This window comes from Lissotriton helveticus, chromosome 5_1 (assembly GCF_964261635.1).
Source record: "Lissotriton helveticus chromosome 5_1, aLisHel1.1, whole genome shotgun sequence".
NCBI lineage: Eukaryota > Metazoa > Chordata > Amphibia > Caudata > Salamandridae > Lissotriton > Lissotriton helveticus.
In genome coordinates this window covers 370,184,673-370,200,740 of record NC_136065.1, presented here as the reverse complement: position 1 = coordinate 370,200,740, position 16,068 = coordinate 370,184,673, and the positions used below count along the sequence as shown (strand labels likewise).

The following is a 16,068-nucleotide window of genomic DNA, read 5'->3' as shown; positions in this document are numbered from 1 at the left end:
TCTTCGAGGAGGTTTGTTCCTTTGTGCCAAGGGTGGTTTTCGGCTCGAAGGCCTTGACTAGTTGCGGCTTCTGAATCTTCGGCTCGACGGCCTTTTGGGCCCTGAGTCCTTTGGAAGAGTCGCCTTCTGTGGAGCCGGGCTTCAACGTCGACGTGAGCGTGACGTGTTTAACAGCAGACACAGGCTTTGTCGCTCCGATCTTCGGGTCGACGCCCCCTGTCGACCCTGAGGGGTCGAGCACACGTTTTTTTTTTTCATAACAGTAGGTCGAGCACACGTTTTGACTTGGGAGGCTCAGAAGTCTTCGAGCCGATGGTTGTTGTCAACACTTTCGGTTTCAATTTGTCCACTGATTGTGGCCGCTCGACCGATGGCTCTTTGGAAATGTTCTTAGTTGAGCCTTGAAGCGGGACTAGAGAACGTGGATGAAGATCTTGGCTAAGGCCTTCCGGCGATGACTCGCCTGAGCCGTGGAAGAGTCTGTATGGGGCCCCGCTACTGCGGTTGGGCCCATCTCCTCACTTGAGTCGTCGTCGACGGCTCAGAGAGGTTGTGCATCGTCCCCTACCTCGACGATGTCTTCATCATGGCCGTAGAGTTCTTCCGCGTCCTCATTGTATGGTGAGTCTTGCTCCGATGCGGGATCCGAGTGCTGAGCCGGATCCTCTTCTTATACACCCTCGTCGTCGTCACCCCGAAGATATTTTCTGGATCGGGTGTCGAAGACGAAGAGTATTCTTCGATCTGAACTTCGAACAGGCCATGCAGCTGGCATTGTCGTGGTCTGGTGAGAGACATTTATTGCACACCGGGTGCACATCGATGTGAGGGTATTTCGAGTTGCAAACGGGGCAGCGCTTGAACGGACTTCGTTCCATCGTCGATCGTCAATGGGGCCTCTGTCGTCGAAAGGCAATCTGTCGTCGACGACTTGTGGAAACAAGTGTAAGGCACCGAACGTAAGACAATACCGACGCCCCGAAGGCCTTTTGGCCTTGTAGAAAGAGTAAATATATATATTCCTAACTTGAGCTAAGAAAGTACATCCGAACCCAATGGCGGAAAAAAACAATCTGAGCATGGAGGGGATGCCCATGCGCACTGTAGTCCAGGGGAGGAGCCACCTATCTCGTGATACTTCGAAGACTCTTCCAGGACAACAATGTGCAATCATCCGGACCCAACACTATGCGGCGATCTATGCATAGATATAAATTCAGCAGCCCACATGCCTCGAACAGTTATTTCCCGGTATTATTTTTTCAGGACCCACATGGCGTGAAGGCAGGAACGTAACGGCAATTTATTAAAGAACCGACGGCATTCAGCCCCAGTCTGTTTGACACGCACCCAGCACAAGGCACACACTGCATTCGGCCCCAGTATGTGTGACACACCCCCAGCACAACGTGCAGGCCCACAAGTGAATAGAGTGAACGGTTACTTACCACGCCTCCAGCTGAACGCAGACGCCCATTGAACGCATACGCCCTGGTGCGCGATTGGCATCATAATTTAGGAATGTGGCGCGATTGTTGGCGGCCGATTGCCACGCCCATTGGCCACAGCCCTTGCTGCTGTGCAATTCCGCAATTGGCGTGCCCATTGTCGTTTGTCACGGCCCTTGCTCCCGCGCAATTGGTGCGCTTCCAGCTGAACTCAGACATTTCAAATGTATATGGTGGCCATCTGTATAGCCTATGTCCTTCTGCTGCTACTGCCCTTTCCAATGCTGTATTGGGTGTTGTGATTGGTGCTGTGGTTACTGAGATTACCTGCCTCAAAGGTTAGGGCTCTCTCTTTATAATATTAGTATAGATATAGATGATGTAAGTACAGGAGAATCATTCTAGGCCACAGTATATGTTAAGCTCCTTCCATTATATGTAGGTCATTGCTACAGACCTTGATGAGACAGCATGTTTTACCTGATGTACAATGTGAAGGAACATGTAATGCTTTCATAACAATAGGTAGCATAGACACGGTCTAACAAAGCAGAAGATAGGAACAAATGTGGCAGAGGCTAGGCTGGTTTGAACGTCTGTTGCTATATGCTGGTTTGTTAGACACTATCTATACTATGTAAAGTTAGGAAAACCTAGTAAATAAATAAATGAGGGAGAGGAACTCACTGGATGAAAGTGGCACAAATACAACGGGTAAGCCTTGTGATAATCAATATCAGAGAAAAAGATACCACACTGGATGTGTAGCTTGATGCACATTTTCAATAAGAGTAAAACAAAACTTTTTTTTTAAAGGCAAATAGCCCAACCCGCTCAGAAAATGTAAAAAAAGAAGGAAATATGCATGCATAAATGTATCAGTGTTCATACAAGATAATCTTTTACACAGAATCATTGCTTACCTTTTTACAGATGTGCATCACTTTAATATTCCCTGACAGAAGATGTCAAAAGATATTAAAAGCATACAACCATGAAAAACCCAATGTTGGAGAGTTTCATTTCAGGCACCCGATCATTGAGTAGGACAAAATTCAGGTCTTTCAAGCACAGGCTACTTTGTCACCTCATATTACTAGTAAGGGAATCTACCACTGTACCTAGAGATTGCCTAACTGATTTTTGCCTGGCCCTTACACATACTACAACACTGGTTATCTTACTAGTGCTGTACATTTTCTAGGTTTAAATAAAGGAAAATTCTTCTGTGAACTAGCTCATGCAAATGTGTCTCCATGGAGAAGGACTGAAACCTGAGAAAAACATTAGCACGCAAATTAACAAATCCAAAATAACCTTTCGTAAAGTGCAAATAGCTGTTATTAAAATCAACCTTTCCTCATACGAGACAAGAAGAATAGCTAATTTTACTGGGAATTCTTTTTGTTCAGCAGGAAATAGCTCATTTGATTGTAATTTAATTGCATTTCTGCATCTATCCCTCTCAACATACTCCTACAGATTCAAACTTTAAAGCGTTAAACCCTATTGCTCTTATCTCTGACCAAGCGGATTGGACTAATAGTCCTGGTTCCCCTTCCAGCGCTTCTTACCAGATTGATGAGTGTGTCATATTGCAAAGCAGAGCCAGAGCTGGCTGTCACCACACCAGCACGCAGAAATATTCCCTGCTCCTCCAAAAGTTTCTTGATTCCTCGAACATGAGAATCCAAGGTGTGGAGGTCTCGTAGCTGACGGTACTTCTCTTTTGAGCCACAGATAAAGAGCAGGAGTTTGCGAACTTGCCGGCGAACAAAAGGGGTCTGCTGTATCATCAAGTACTAGAAATATCAAAGCAGATGTGTTTGGTTACCATCTCTAATGAGGATGACAGCCACCAACGAGAGATTAGAAACTGAAGATCACTAGTAGGGTAGGAGTCACAGGACCCTCAGATGAAAGATGCAAGATATAGTGAGGTCACTGGCAACACTTCCACCACAATACAATACATACATATTTTACTTAAGTAAAGTTGCATTGCACAATCAGGCTCACCAATTAATTTACATGGCAGTAACAACATCTACCTCAGAGAGAAAGTAGAACCAAGAGTGGTCAAAGACAGGCGGTGGAATACGGGAGTTTGTATCAGCAATCTTTTTGATCTGGTAAGGTAAGCGCAACACCATCTCCGTCAGCAGCTGTGTGTACGCTTCAAAGACATCAGCAGCATGACCCTGAGGAGAACAGTAAGCGGGATTCATTACACATCCACTAACTAAGAATAAAGATGCAATACTGCTACATAAACCTAAGTAAGGAAAATGCTACTTACCAGTATGCATCTGTTCTTGGCATGTAGAGCTGCAGATTCACACACTGTGCATAGATCGCCATATGGGGGCGGGCCCGGATGTTTGCACATTGTTGTTGTCCTGGAAAAGTCTTTGGAAGTCCCGAGATAGGGTACTCCTCCTTTGGACCATAGTACGCATGGGCATCAGCTCCATCTTCAGATTGTTTTTTCGCCAGTTAGTGAAATGATGGAGTTTTGTTAGAGACAGAAAAGATGCCCATGTATGCTGTATCTAAATAAGATAATACTGGAACAAATAAAGGTAGCCGGGTGGGCTTGTGTGAATCTGCAGCTCTACATGCCAATAACAGATGCATACTGGTAAGTAGCATTTTCCGTTCGAGGCATATGAGCTGCAGATCACACACTGTGCTTAGATTGTACAGCAGTAATCCACCCTAGCGGCGACAACCAGTATCTGTTGCAGTTGTTCGAAATAATGTGTTGAGTACAGCCTGGCCCACACTAGCTTGTTGCTTTGCTTGCACATCTACACAATAGTGTTTTGTGAATGTGAGTGGTGTAGACCATGTAGCTGCTTTGCAGATGTCATCTAAGGGAATGTTCCCTAAGAAAGCCATTGAAGACCCTATTTTTCTGGTAGAGTGGGTTTTAGGGGTTATAGATAACGTATGTTTTGCTTTTTGATAGCAAATTTGAATGCATTTGACAATCCACCTTGCAATTCCAGCTTTTGATATAGGATTGCCTTTATGTGGTGGTGAAAAGGATACAAAAAGTTGTTGAGTTTTACGAAAAGGTTTTGTTCTGTCAATATAATAAAGGAGTGCTCTTTTCACGTCTAGCGTATGAAGAGCTCTTTCTGAGACTGTTTGTGGTTGCGAGAAGAATATTGGCAACTCTACAGACTGATTAAGATGAAAGGGAGAAATAACTTTAGGAAGAAATGTTGGGGTTGTCCTGAGAACCACTTTATTATGATGGAGTTGTAAAAATGGTTCTTGAATAGTAAGTGCTTGTAATTCACTGACTCTTCTAAGGGAAGTGATGGCCACTAGGAAAGCAACTTTCCATGTGAGAAACTGCCATTCGCATTTGTGCAAGAGTTCGAATGGAAGACCCATTAGTCTTGTGAGCAAAATATTTAAGTTCCATACAGGTGAGGTTGGTACCCTGGGTGGAATTAGTCTTTTGAGTCCTTCCATAAAGGCTTGGATGGCAGGTACTCTGATAGGCTGCTATAGCAGCACGGTGTAACCTAATAGATGTGTATGCTAGGTTAGACCTTTGGAGATGTAGTAGGTAACCTATGATGTGTTGGATTGACACATCTAAGGGGTTGATGTTGTTATTGTTGGGGCATACAACAAATCGTTTCCACTTGGCTGCATAGCAAGCTCTAGTGGTAGGGCGTCTAACTTCCTTGACAACATTCATGCAATCAGGGGGAAGGTTATGGTAACCAAACTCTAGGACTTCAGGAGTCAGATCGCTAGGTTTAGCTGTGCTGGATCTGGGCGTCTGATCTCTCCATGGGTCTGGGTTAGGAGATGTGGAGAGAGGTGTAGTTTTTGGTGCGGTACTACTGATCGTTCCAGAAATGTGGTGTACCACGGTTGTCTGGCCCATGTTGGAGCAAATAGGATGAGGGTCAGTGAGTGTTGCTGCAGTTTGCGTACCACCAGTGGAATGAGTGGGAGAGGCGGAAAAGCGAATGCAAATTTGCCTGACCAATTCATCCATAATGCATTGCCTTTGGACAATGGGTGTGGATACCTGGTGGCAAAGCTTGGGCATTTGGCGTTTTTTGTGTGGCGAAGAGATCTATCTCTGGGTGCCCCCACAACTGGAAAAATGGTTGAAGAACTTGCGGATGAAGTTCCCACTCATGAGTCTGTTGCGTTTGACGACTTACAGATCTGCTATAGTGTTCTGGACTCCTGGAAGTTGGGCAAGGAGAAAAATGTTTTGAGGAATAGCCCATCTCCATATGCTTTGTGCTAGTTTGGAGAGTTGTAGGGAGTGCGTTCCGCCCAGTTTTTGTATGTAATACATTGCTGTCATATTGTCCGTGCGGACTAGGACAGCTTTGCCCAGAATGTGTTTCTGGAACGACTTAAGTGCTAGGAATATGGCTAGTAACTCAAGGTGATTGATGTGGAGCAACTTTTGTTGGGGTGTCCACATGCCCTGCATGGTATGATTCAAAAGATGAGCTCCCCATCCGGAGAGCGATGCGTCCGCTGTTAGTACAATCTGTGGAACTGGCTCGATGAACGGTTGACCCTTGGAAAGGTTTTTGGTATTCCACCACTGCAGAGAGCGATGCGTGCAACCGTCCACCAACACCAGCTCTGTCAGCTGACCTTGAGCTTGGTTCCACTGATGTGCTAGACATTCTTCTAGGGGACGCATCTGGAGTCTTGCATGAGGTACTATGAATATGCAAGAGGCCATCATCCCTATTAGTTGCATGGACACTCGAGCTGGAAAAGAGAGTTGCGGTTGAAACTTTGTGACTAGGCTTTGTATGCTTGCTATCCTGGCTGGACTGGGATATGCAAGTGCCTTTGAGGTATTTATTGTAGCCCCGAGGTATTATTTTATTTTGGACGGTTGTAGATGAGACTTTGGGTGGCTTATGGTAAACCCTAAGTCATGTAGCAGTTGGATTGTGGCATGAGTGTGGTGTACACACTGGTTGTATGACTTGGCTTTTATGAACTAGTCATCTCAGTAGGGGTAGACATGAATATGCTGCCTTCTTAGATGAGCCGCCACTACTGCTAGACACTTGGTGAAGAATCTGGGTGCTGTGGTGACTCCAAATGGGAGAACAATGAATTGATAATGCAAACCGTCCAATACAAACCTGAGAGATTTCCTGCGAGAGGTGTGAATGGGAATATGAAAGTAGGCGTCCTTGAGATCTAGAGTGGCAAGGAAATCGCCTTGTGTGAGTAAAGGAAGGACCTGTTGAAGAGTGACCATGTGAAAGTGGTCTGATTGTATGCACAGGTTTAAGGGTCTGAGGTCCAGAATGGGTTTCAGAGAACCGTCCTTCTTTGGAATGAGGAAGTACAGGGAGTAAACCACTGGGTTTTGCTGATTGAGGGGCACTGGTTCTATTGCATATTTTTGCAGGAGAGAGATGACCTCCTGTTTTAACAGTGATAAGTATTCTAGTGACATTGGGTACTGCCTGGGTGGTATGTTTGTGGGGTAGAAATGAGTTCTAGACAGTAACCTGTTTGAATGATTTGTCTCACCCACCTGTCTGTGGTGATGTTGCTCCAGACAGGAAGGAACTTCCCCCGAACGGAGTGGAATGGTCTGGGGGAAGCGGAGGGAAGTCATTGGATAGGGGTGGAGGCAGATCAGGTGTTGTTGGTATTGCCTCTACCTTTGTTGTTGTTGCCTCTGTAGCCTTCTCTTTGGTAACCTCTGGTGAATGTAGACTGGGTGGGAGTCTTGTAAGAGGTGGAAGGGTTGTCGGAGGAGGAGTCTCTGGAGGTGCCTATGTAGAAAGAGCAACGAAAAGAACGTCTGGGAGCTTGCGATTGCAAGGCTCCCATAGATTTGGCTATATCTGTCTTTTACTTCATCTTTGAGGGATGAATCTACTATAGGTTCAAATAAGTGTTCCTGGTCAAATGGCTGCTTTAAAATGGAAGTTTGTACTTCCGGTTTATAACCTGAAATGCGTAGCCAAGCATGTCTACACTGAAGTACACTTGTGTTGACGGCTCTGGAGGCTGTATCTGCTGGGTCCAGAGCACAACGAATGGAGGGGTTAGTGACGATCTTTCCTTCTTGAATGAGGTTATTGGCCCTGTTCTTATATTTATCTGGTAGGTGCTGCAATAGGGTCTCAAGTTCATTGTAATGTGCCCTATCATACATACCTAGCTAACAAAGCTTGAGAGTTGGTGATACGCCATATGTTAGCTGCTTGTGACGCTGTTCTTTTGCCAGAGGCGTCTAATAGTTTGGACTCTTTATCAGGGGTAGGAGCGTCCCCAGATGTCAGAGTTGGCTCTCTTCCTAGCATTGGAAACTACTAGTGAATCTAAAGGTACTGGTCCTTTAATATAAGCTGGGTCCCCAGGGGCAGCATTATACTTTTTCTCAATCCTGGGGTTAATAACTCTTGTCCTTACAGGGTCTTTAAATACTTCAGGTGCATGCTTGATGACCCCTTTTAGCATGGGTAAAATAGAAGTGGACCTTTGTGAGGTATCAAAAGTGTCCATTAGGAGATCCTTTTCCACTGGGTCTATGTGTAAACTAACCCCATGGTATTGGGCAGCTCTGTGAAGTAGCTGATTAAAACATGTTGTGTCCTCTGGAGGGGAAGGCCTAGAGGGGAAGATATCCTCCTGTGGAACATTAGGGGCGTTGTTAGAATTGGGGTTCTCTAGTTGGCACAGGTAGGTACTTGTGACAAATAGGGACCCTCTCCTCTAGTCAGGGTAAGCGGGTATCCTCCTAAAAAAAATCCCTGCTCACCCCCTTGGGAGCTTGGCACGAGCAGACAGGCTTATCTCACAGGCAGTGTGTAAAGCATCTGTGAACACATACAGTAACCAAGTGACAACACTACAAATGGACACCACATAGGTTGTATATTTATAAAAATAAGTATCTTTTATATAGATTTACCACAAGACTAAAAACGATAAGAATAATCCACAGTACTACTAAAAATCAAGAGTTCTTGTTAAAAAGGCTTAAATCAAAGATCTGTGCGAGTCGGTAGCCCTGTCCGGCTACAACGTTGCTGAAATAACACAGAGTAACAAATCCAGCGGACCGCGCCGATCCGGGCCCACTCAAATGCCGACAGACTCCGTCACAGTACCTTTACTTGAGGAGTTCGTCGCGGTGCAGAAAAGAAAGCGTTGCAGGACTCGTTGTCCCTCGAGGCGTTGCAGGCAGCAGCCCGTTGAAGGAGTCGGTGGGTCCAAGGCATACGTTGAAGGGTGAGACGGTGCTTAGTTGCGGTGCTTGCAGCTGGCGGTTTGGTGACAGAGCCGGAGTTAGGGAGCTGGCGTAGATCAGTCCGGACAGCAGTACGAGTCAGGTGGTGCGTTGCGAAGCGTGTGAGGCGGTGCCTAACTCCGATGCGTTCACAGGACTCTAAGTCAGCAACAGTGACCGCGTGGTTTAGACCAGTACGAGTCGGTGTAGCAAGGCATTGCACGTCGCGGTGTCCACAGGTTACGGTGCAGGCAACGGCTCGGTGACGGCGTCAGGATGGAGTAGGTGAGCTCAGAGATTACATTGCAAGATGCAGACGTTGTTCGATGCGGTGCCTACAGGACACCGGGCCGGTTGTGAGAGTCTGTCACAGCTCCCTGCTTCTGTAGCCACTGAAATAGCGTTTCCAGCAGCAATCCAAAAAGGCTGGTGAAGTCTACTGGTCCTGAGACTTCATTCAGGGAGCTAGTTCTCTCCCAAGTTGAAAATAAAATACACAAAGTTCTTTCTCCTTTCTTTGGCAGTCAGGCAACCACTGCAGGCCAATCCCCCAAGCAGCAGTTCAGCTTAGGGATACTCTCTCCTCAGTTTCTTCAGGTTGCTCTCCTCAGCAAAGGTTTCTTCTTGTAGTCCAAAAGTGATCTGATTTCTTGCTATCAGGGTCCCAATATTTATACCCCAAAATCCTTTGTCCTCTGAAGGCAGAGGGGCTTTTCCCCAGTCCAAACCAGTTCTGGGGCACTCTGTTTACATGACTCCTTTCCTTTCAAAGTGCAGAGCAGAAACATCAGACGCCCCACAGGAGGTGGAGCCAGCACTGTAGCACAAGTTACTACTTGTGTAACGATATATCTGTAAGAGACATTAGTTAGTATTAGATTCCTTACCTTAGAATATCCCTAGGCGTCAGACTGGATCCGGAAATTTTTGCTTAGCAGTACCCTTGCGCGTCTGTAGGCGTCGTCTGCGGCTCCGCGTCCATCGTCGGCGTCGTGGGCGCTGTGATGACGTCGTCGGAGTACTTAGATGCCGCCTCCGCGTGCTGACGTCAGTTCTTAGACACAGCTTTTCCGCGCCAGAAACGCAGAGCCATGTTAAAAACCAACACTGGTGCCATTGAAACTAGGGCCCTGAAGGGGACAACCCTAACCCTAGATATTGGTTCGCAGAAAGGGGAGGATGGGTGAGTCGGTAAGGAATCTAATACTAACTAATGTCTCTTACAGATGTATCGTTACACAAGTAGTAACTTGTGCATCTGAAAGAGACACGTTAGTATTAGATTCCTTACCTTAGAATAGATACCCCAGCAATACCAACCCCGGTGGTGGGTCTGCGAACCAATAATCACACCAGAAAGTCCTGGAGGACGGAACGGCCAAAGAAGCCATCCCTCCGGACTTGACTGTCCAGGCAGTAGTGTCTTGCAAACGTGTGCAGCGATGCCCACGTAGCTGCCTGACAGATGTCTTGTAAGGGCACACCCCTGCCCAGGGCAGTGGTAGTCGCAGTCGCTCGGGTAGAATGAGCCCGCAGTCCAACCGGAGGCTCCTTCCTAGCCAAGGAGTAGCATGCCTGGATACACGGGATGATCCACCGGGAGATGGTCCTCTTGTGCACCGCTTTCCCCTTCTTAGCACCCACGTAACCAACAAAGAGTTGGTCATCCACCCGGAACTGGCGTGTGCGATCCAAGTAGAATGAGAGCGCACATTTTGGGTCCAGACGGTGGAGCCGCTCTTCCTCTTTAGAGGGATGCGGGGGCGGGAAGAAGGTTGGCAAGGTGATAGACTGCCCGATGTGAAAGGCCGTGACAACCTTGTGCAGGAAAGAAGGTTTGGTACGAAGCACCACTTTGTCCGGATGGACGGAAAGGAAAGGTGGAGTACAAGAAAGAGCCTGGAGCTCACTCACTCTCCTGGCAGAGGTGATGGCAACCAGGAAAGCAGTCTTCAAAGTCAGAAGGCGAAGAGGACAGTTGTGAAGTGGCTCAAAGGGAGCGCACATCAGGAATGTTAAAACCAGGTTCAAGTCCCACTGAGGCATCACAAACGGAACAGGAGGAAACGTGTGAGTGATGCCCTTAAGAAATCTGTTTACGATAGGGGACTTGAACAAAGAAGGCTGATCAGGTAGCCTGAGAAAGGCTGAAAGGGCAGAAAGGTAGCCCTTGATAGTGCCCAGAGCAGAGCCCTGCTGAGCAAGAGAAAGAAGGAAGAGAAGAACCTCAGAAAGAGGGGCAGAAAGAGGATCCACAGCCTTTGCTGTGCACCATGCCACAAATCTGCTCCACCTGCAGGCGTATACCGACTTTGTGGAGGGACGCCTGGCTGCCAGAATGATGTTACAGACTTCAGGAGGCAAGTCAAATGGCCTCAACTGTCGCCGCTCAATCTCCAAGCATGGAGGTGTAGACTGGACAGGTTCGGGTGGAGGACTGTCCCCTGCTGCTGCGACAGAAGGTCCTCCTGAAGAGGCAGACGAACCGGGGGATCGACTGACAGACTGAGTAGCTCTGGATACCAGTACCTTCGAGCCCAGTCCGGAGCCACAAGGATGACTTGGGCCCGGTCGCGCTTGATCTTCTTCAGCACTCTGGGCAGAAGTGGTATAGGCGGAAAGGCGTACAATAGACCGCAACTCCACTCGCGACGAAAAGCGTCTCCGAGCGAGTGCCGCCTTGGAAATTCCAACGCGCAGAACTGATGACATTGCGCGTTCTCTTCGGTGGCGAATAGATCTAACCAAGGCTCTCCCCATCGCTGAAAAAGGCCTTGCGCCACGTCCGAGTTCAGACGCCATTTGTGATCCATCATGCACCGACGGCTGAGCTCGTCCGCCCTGGCGTTCAGAGAACCTGCCAGGTGTTGAGCCACCAGGGTCACGCCCTGGCGTTCCAGCCATTGCCAAAGGCAAAGAGCCTCTTGACAAAGGATCCACGACCCCACCCCGCCTTGTTTGTTGCAGTACCACATGGCGGTGGTGTTGTCCGTGAACACCTGCACTACACTCCCCCGGACAGAGGGGAGGAATGCCTTCAGTGCCAGACGAATCGCCCTGAGCTCCAACAGGTTGATGTGGAGCCGGGTCTCCGCCGGAGACCAGAGGCCTCTGATCTCCGCCTCTCCCATGGGGCCTCCCCAGCCCTGGAGGGACGCGTCCGTCACAACTACGTGCTCCGGTTGGGGAAGGGAGAGGGATCTGCCGCTGACCCAATCGCGGTGCGTAAGCCACCACTGCAGCTGTCTCGCAGTGCCCTCCGAGATCAGGACGTGGTCGGATAGGTTGCCCCGATGCTGGGCCCACTGAAACTTCAGGTCCCACTGCAGAGCCCGCATCCGCCACCTGGCGTGATGCACCAGTAGGATGCAGGAGGCCATCAGCCCCAGAAGCCGCATCGTCAACCTGACCGAAACCCGGGATAACGGCTAAAAGATGGGAATCAGAGCCTGAATATCCCGGACCCGCTGTTCGGGCGGATAAACCCGAAACCGCGCCGAGTCCAGAACCGCTCCGATGAAGAGGAGCTTCTGAGAGGGACACAGGTGTTACTTCGGCACATTGATGGAGAACCCCAGCTGGTGCAGGAGGTCTGCCGTCGTCTGGAGGTGGCTGACGACTGTCTGGGGCGAGCCCGCCTTCAACAACCAGTCGTCGAGGTAGGGGAAGACTGAAACCCCTAACCTGCGCAGATGAGCTGCGACCACCGCCATCACCTTCGTGAACACCCGTGGGGCGCTGGTAAGGCCGAAGGGGAGCACGGTAAACTGAAAGTGCTCGTGGCCCACCATGAACCGCAGGTAGCGCCGGTGGGCAGGCAGGACGGGGATATGAAAGTAAGCGTCCTGCAAGTCCAACGCTACCATCCAGTCTCCTGGGTCCAGGGCAGCCAGGACCTGAGCCAGTGTCAGCATCTTGAACTTCTCCTTCCGGAGGAAGCCGTTGACGTCCCATAGGTCCAAGATAGGGCGTAGGCCCCCTTTGCCCTTCTTGGGTACCAGAAAGTAGTGGGAGTAGAAACCACACCCTACTTCTGGCCCAGGAACGCGCTCGATGGCCCCCTTGGCCAAGAGGGCCGTAACTTCCTCCTGCAGAAGTCGCAAGTGATCCCCGATACACGGTGGTTCTGCGGTGGCATGGCTGGAGGAGTCGCCTCGAAGGGGAGGGAGTAGCCCCTTCGGACGATTTGCAGCACCCACCTGTCCGATGTGACAGTGCGCCAGTGGAGGTGGTGATGGCGAACCCTGCCTCCCACTGGCGTCACATGGGCCTGAAAGCACGGACTAGGAGGGCTTTGAGGCGGATGCTGCGGGGGAAGGTGTGGACTGACCTCGCCGCTGCCCCCGACCACCTGGACGGCGGTTCCCACGGCCGCCACCCCGTTGGGTATTGCCCTGCGGTGCGTGGCTGGCGGCACGTGTGGGCGCACCCCTTCCGTGGCCACGAAAGGAGTGATAGGCAGTCGATTGCTGGCGCTGGCCCGAGAGGCCTAAGGACTTGGCCGTAGCCCTGGAGTCCTTAAAACGCTCAAGCGCATGGTCTGCCTTGTCACCAAAGAGGCGACGGACATTGAACGGCATGTCCATAAGCGTGTTCTGGACCTCAGCCAGGCGTGGCGTCTGACCGCCACCGTCATTGCCATCGCTCTACCCAGCGAGTCAGAGGTATCCAGCCCACACCGGATGGAATACTTGGCTGCATCCTGGCCCTCCACAAGGGCTTGGCCGAGTATGGCCCGTACCTCCAACGGACACTCTGGCAGCACTTCCGCGACCTTATCCCACACAGAGTGGGTGTAACGTCCAAAGAGGCAGGCGGTGTTAGAAGACCGCAGGCCGAGGCTTAGTGATGAGAAGATCTTCTTCCCATACTGGTCATACCTCTTGGATTACCGGTCCGGGGGGGGGCGGACGGGAATGCGGTCTGGGAATTGGAGGCCTGGATGACCAGGCTCTCGGGGGTAGGGTGGGAGGACAGGAAACATGGGTCGCCCGGGGCCGGGCGGTGGCGTCTGGCCACGTTCCTATCTACGGGCGAACCCGTAGCGGGCTTGGACCAAGTGCCCAGCAGAACGTCGGTCAAGGCCTCATTAAAAGGCAGCAGAGGCTGGGCCGAGCTTGACTGCGGTTTAAGGACCTCAGTGAGGAGGTTAGTCCTCACGGCCGCGACGGGGAGCTCAAGGCCCAAGGCCTTGGCAGCCCTCATCAGCACCACACTATAAGTTGCCCCATCCTCCGATGCCACGGAAGGAGGGGAGACAAAACCAGTGTCTGGAGAGCTGCCCAGTCCTCATGAGACTGACACTCTCTGGTCAGAGGGTCCTCAGACCCCTCCCAGTCCTCTTCATCACCCATCTCCTGAAATTCAGGGGTCTCATCCAATGGGGCCTGTTCGTAGAGATGGAACTCTCCAACCGGCCTCTGGAGCGGCGCCCATCGGGGCCGTTCCGACGCCGGAACAGGAACGAAGGTGGAACCGGGGACGGCGCCACCCGAGGCCGGCGCCGGAGGGGACACCTGAGGGTCAGACACCGGGGAGGCCGTCAGATCCACCGGCGACGAACCAGATCCCGAAGGAGGACCAGAGGCATCCTGCGGCGCCAGGCCCGAAGGCGTCGGCGATGTCGGAACAACTGGACCCCTCGGCGCCGGGCCCGAAGGCACCGGCGGCGTCGGGATAACGGGGACCTGCGGCGCCGGGCCCGAAGGCGTCGGGGCCGAAGCACCCGATGGCGTCGGGGCCGGAGCCGCCGACCCGCTAGGGCTCCCAGACGGGTCCGCTGGGCCCGAAGGCGCCGCGGAGCCCATCGGAGGAGAGAGTTTCCTCATGGCCATGAGGAAGCGCTCGATCTCCTGCGGTGACGCGTTCAGCCCAGGGACCGGAGGGTGTGGAGCTGCGCGCGGCGCCCGCGACTCCGACGGAGCCGCGTGGGCGGTGTCACTCGAACCCACCGGCCGCATCGCGCGAGCGTGGGGGGGGGGGGGGAGGGGAGTCCGAGGAGCGATGACGCCGCTTGGACTTCTTGTGCCTCTTACCTGACGACGACTTCGACCCGGAGGAGTGCGGCCTACTTTCGGAGCTGTGGTGGCTCCGAGCCCGCGACCTGTCCCTCGACCTCCCATGGGATCGGGACCTCTCACGGCGCGGGGCCGACTGCCGGAGTTCGAGGCGCCTACGGGACCGCTCCCGCCTGGCTTTCGACGAGAGGGCCCGGCAGTCGGAGCAGGCCTTGTCGTCGTGGTCGACGCCCAAACACGACAAACAGACGCGGTGAGGATCCGTGACCAACATCAGCTGGTCGCAATCGTCACAATGCTTGAAGCCGGGCATCCCTAAAGGCACCGTTTCGGAGTCAAGAGACTCGAAAAGGAATCAAAAAGGATCAAAAGCTTATGAACCTGCCAGAGCGCTTAAATCTGCGGGCGGGGGACTGTTGAGGATCCCCAAGGTGAAGAAGGCTCGCATGGGAGGCAGATCCTTCAGGCACCTAGCACCAAACCACTGGAACAAACTTCCAGTAGATCTTCGCTTGGAACCAGCAGAAACGAGGTTCCGAGCTAAATTAAAAACCCACCTCTATGTTAGATAAGTTGGTCCGCTTAGCAGCCTCTTTTCTCTGTTTTATGCCCTCTCATCGTCAGCGCGGGGACACGCCGGTGCGCGTAACTCAGCGCTCTATAAATGCCCCTATTATTATTATTAAAAAGTTAGTCAAAAAGTGACTAGGGTTACTGCTTTTTCCAGATCTGCGCTTGCTGGCGCGGAAAAAAGAAGAACTGACGTCAGCACGCGGAGGCGGCGTCTAAGTACTCCGACGACGTCATCACGGCGCCCACGAAGCCGACGACGGACGCGGAGCCGCAGACGACGCCTACCGACGCGCAAGGGTACTGCTACGCAAAAATTTCCGGATCCAGTCTGACGCCTGGGGATATTCTAAGGTAAGGAATCTAATACTAACGTGTCTCTTTCAGATAGGGGCAGGCAGAGTCCTATTCAGGTCCCAGGTGCAACTCCTCCCTCCCATTGTGGAGGGAAAGCACAGCCCTGGAGCACTTTGTTGACATGATTCCTTCTCTCCTTTCACAGTGCAGGGCAGAGACATCAGGCGCACCACAGGGGGTGGAGTCAGCACTGTGGGGGCAGGCAGAGTCCTATTCAGGTCCCAGGTGCAACTCCTCTCTCCCATCTAGATGCAGATCTCTCTATTCACCACTGGGCGGACTCACCCTGTCTCCTGGAATCCCCCAACCCTGTCACTCAAACTCCAGACAAGGAATACACAACCTAGCAGAGGCAGGCCTGGATAGTTAGGCAAGAAAATACCTACTTTCTTAAAGTGGTATTTTCAAACACAGA

General features: G+C 51.3%; 1 protein-coding gene across 11 annotated transcripts in view; it reads right to left on the bottom strand.

Moving 5' to 3' along the window:
- UBR4 (ubiquitin protein ligase E3 component n-recognin 4) overlaps positions 1 to 16,068 on the bottom strand; it is a 2,329,353-nt gene that overhangs the window by 524,312 nt on the left and 1,788,973 nt on the right. For all 11 annotated transcript variants that reach the window (XM_078642504.1, XM_078642505.1, XM_078642507.1 and 8 more), the window contains 2 exons: positions 3,500 to 3,649; positions 3,023 to 3,250 (listed from right to left, as the gene is read on the bottom strand). In XM_078642504.1, coding sequence (XP_078498630.1) covers positions 3,023 to 3,250; positions 3,500 to 3,649 — 378 coding nt within the window. The remainder of the gene's footprint in view (positions 1 to 3,022; positions 3,251 to 3,499; positions 3,650 to 16,068) is intronic.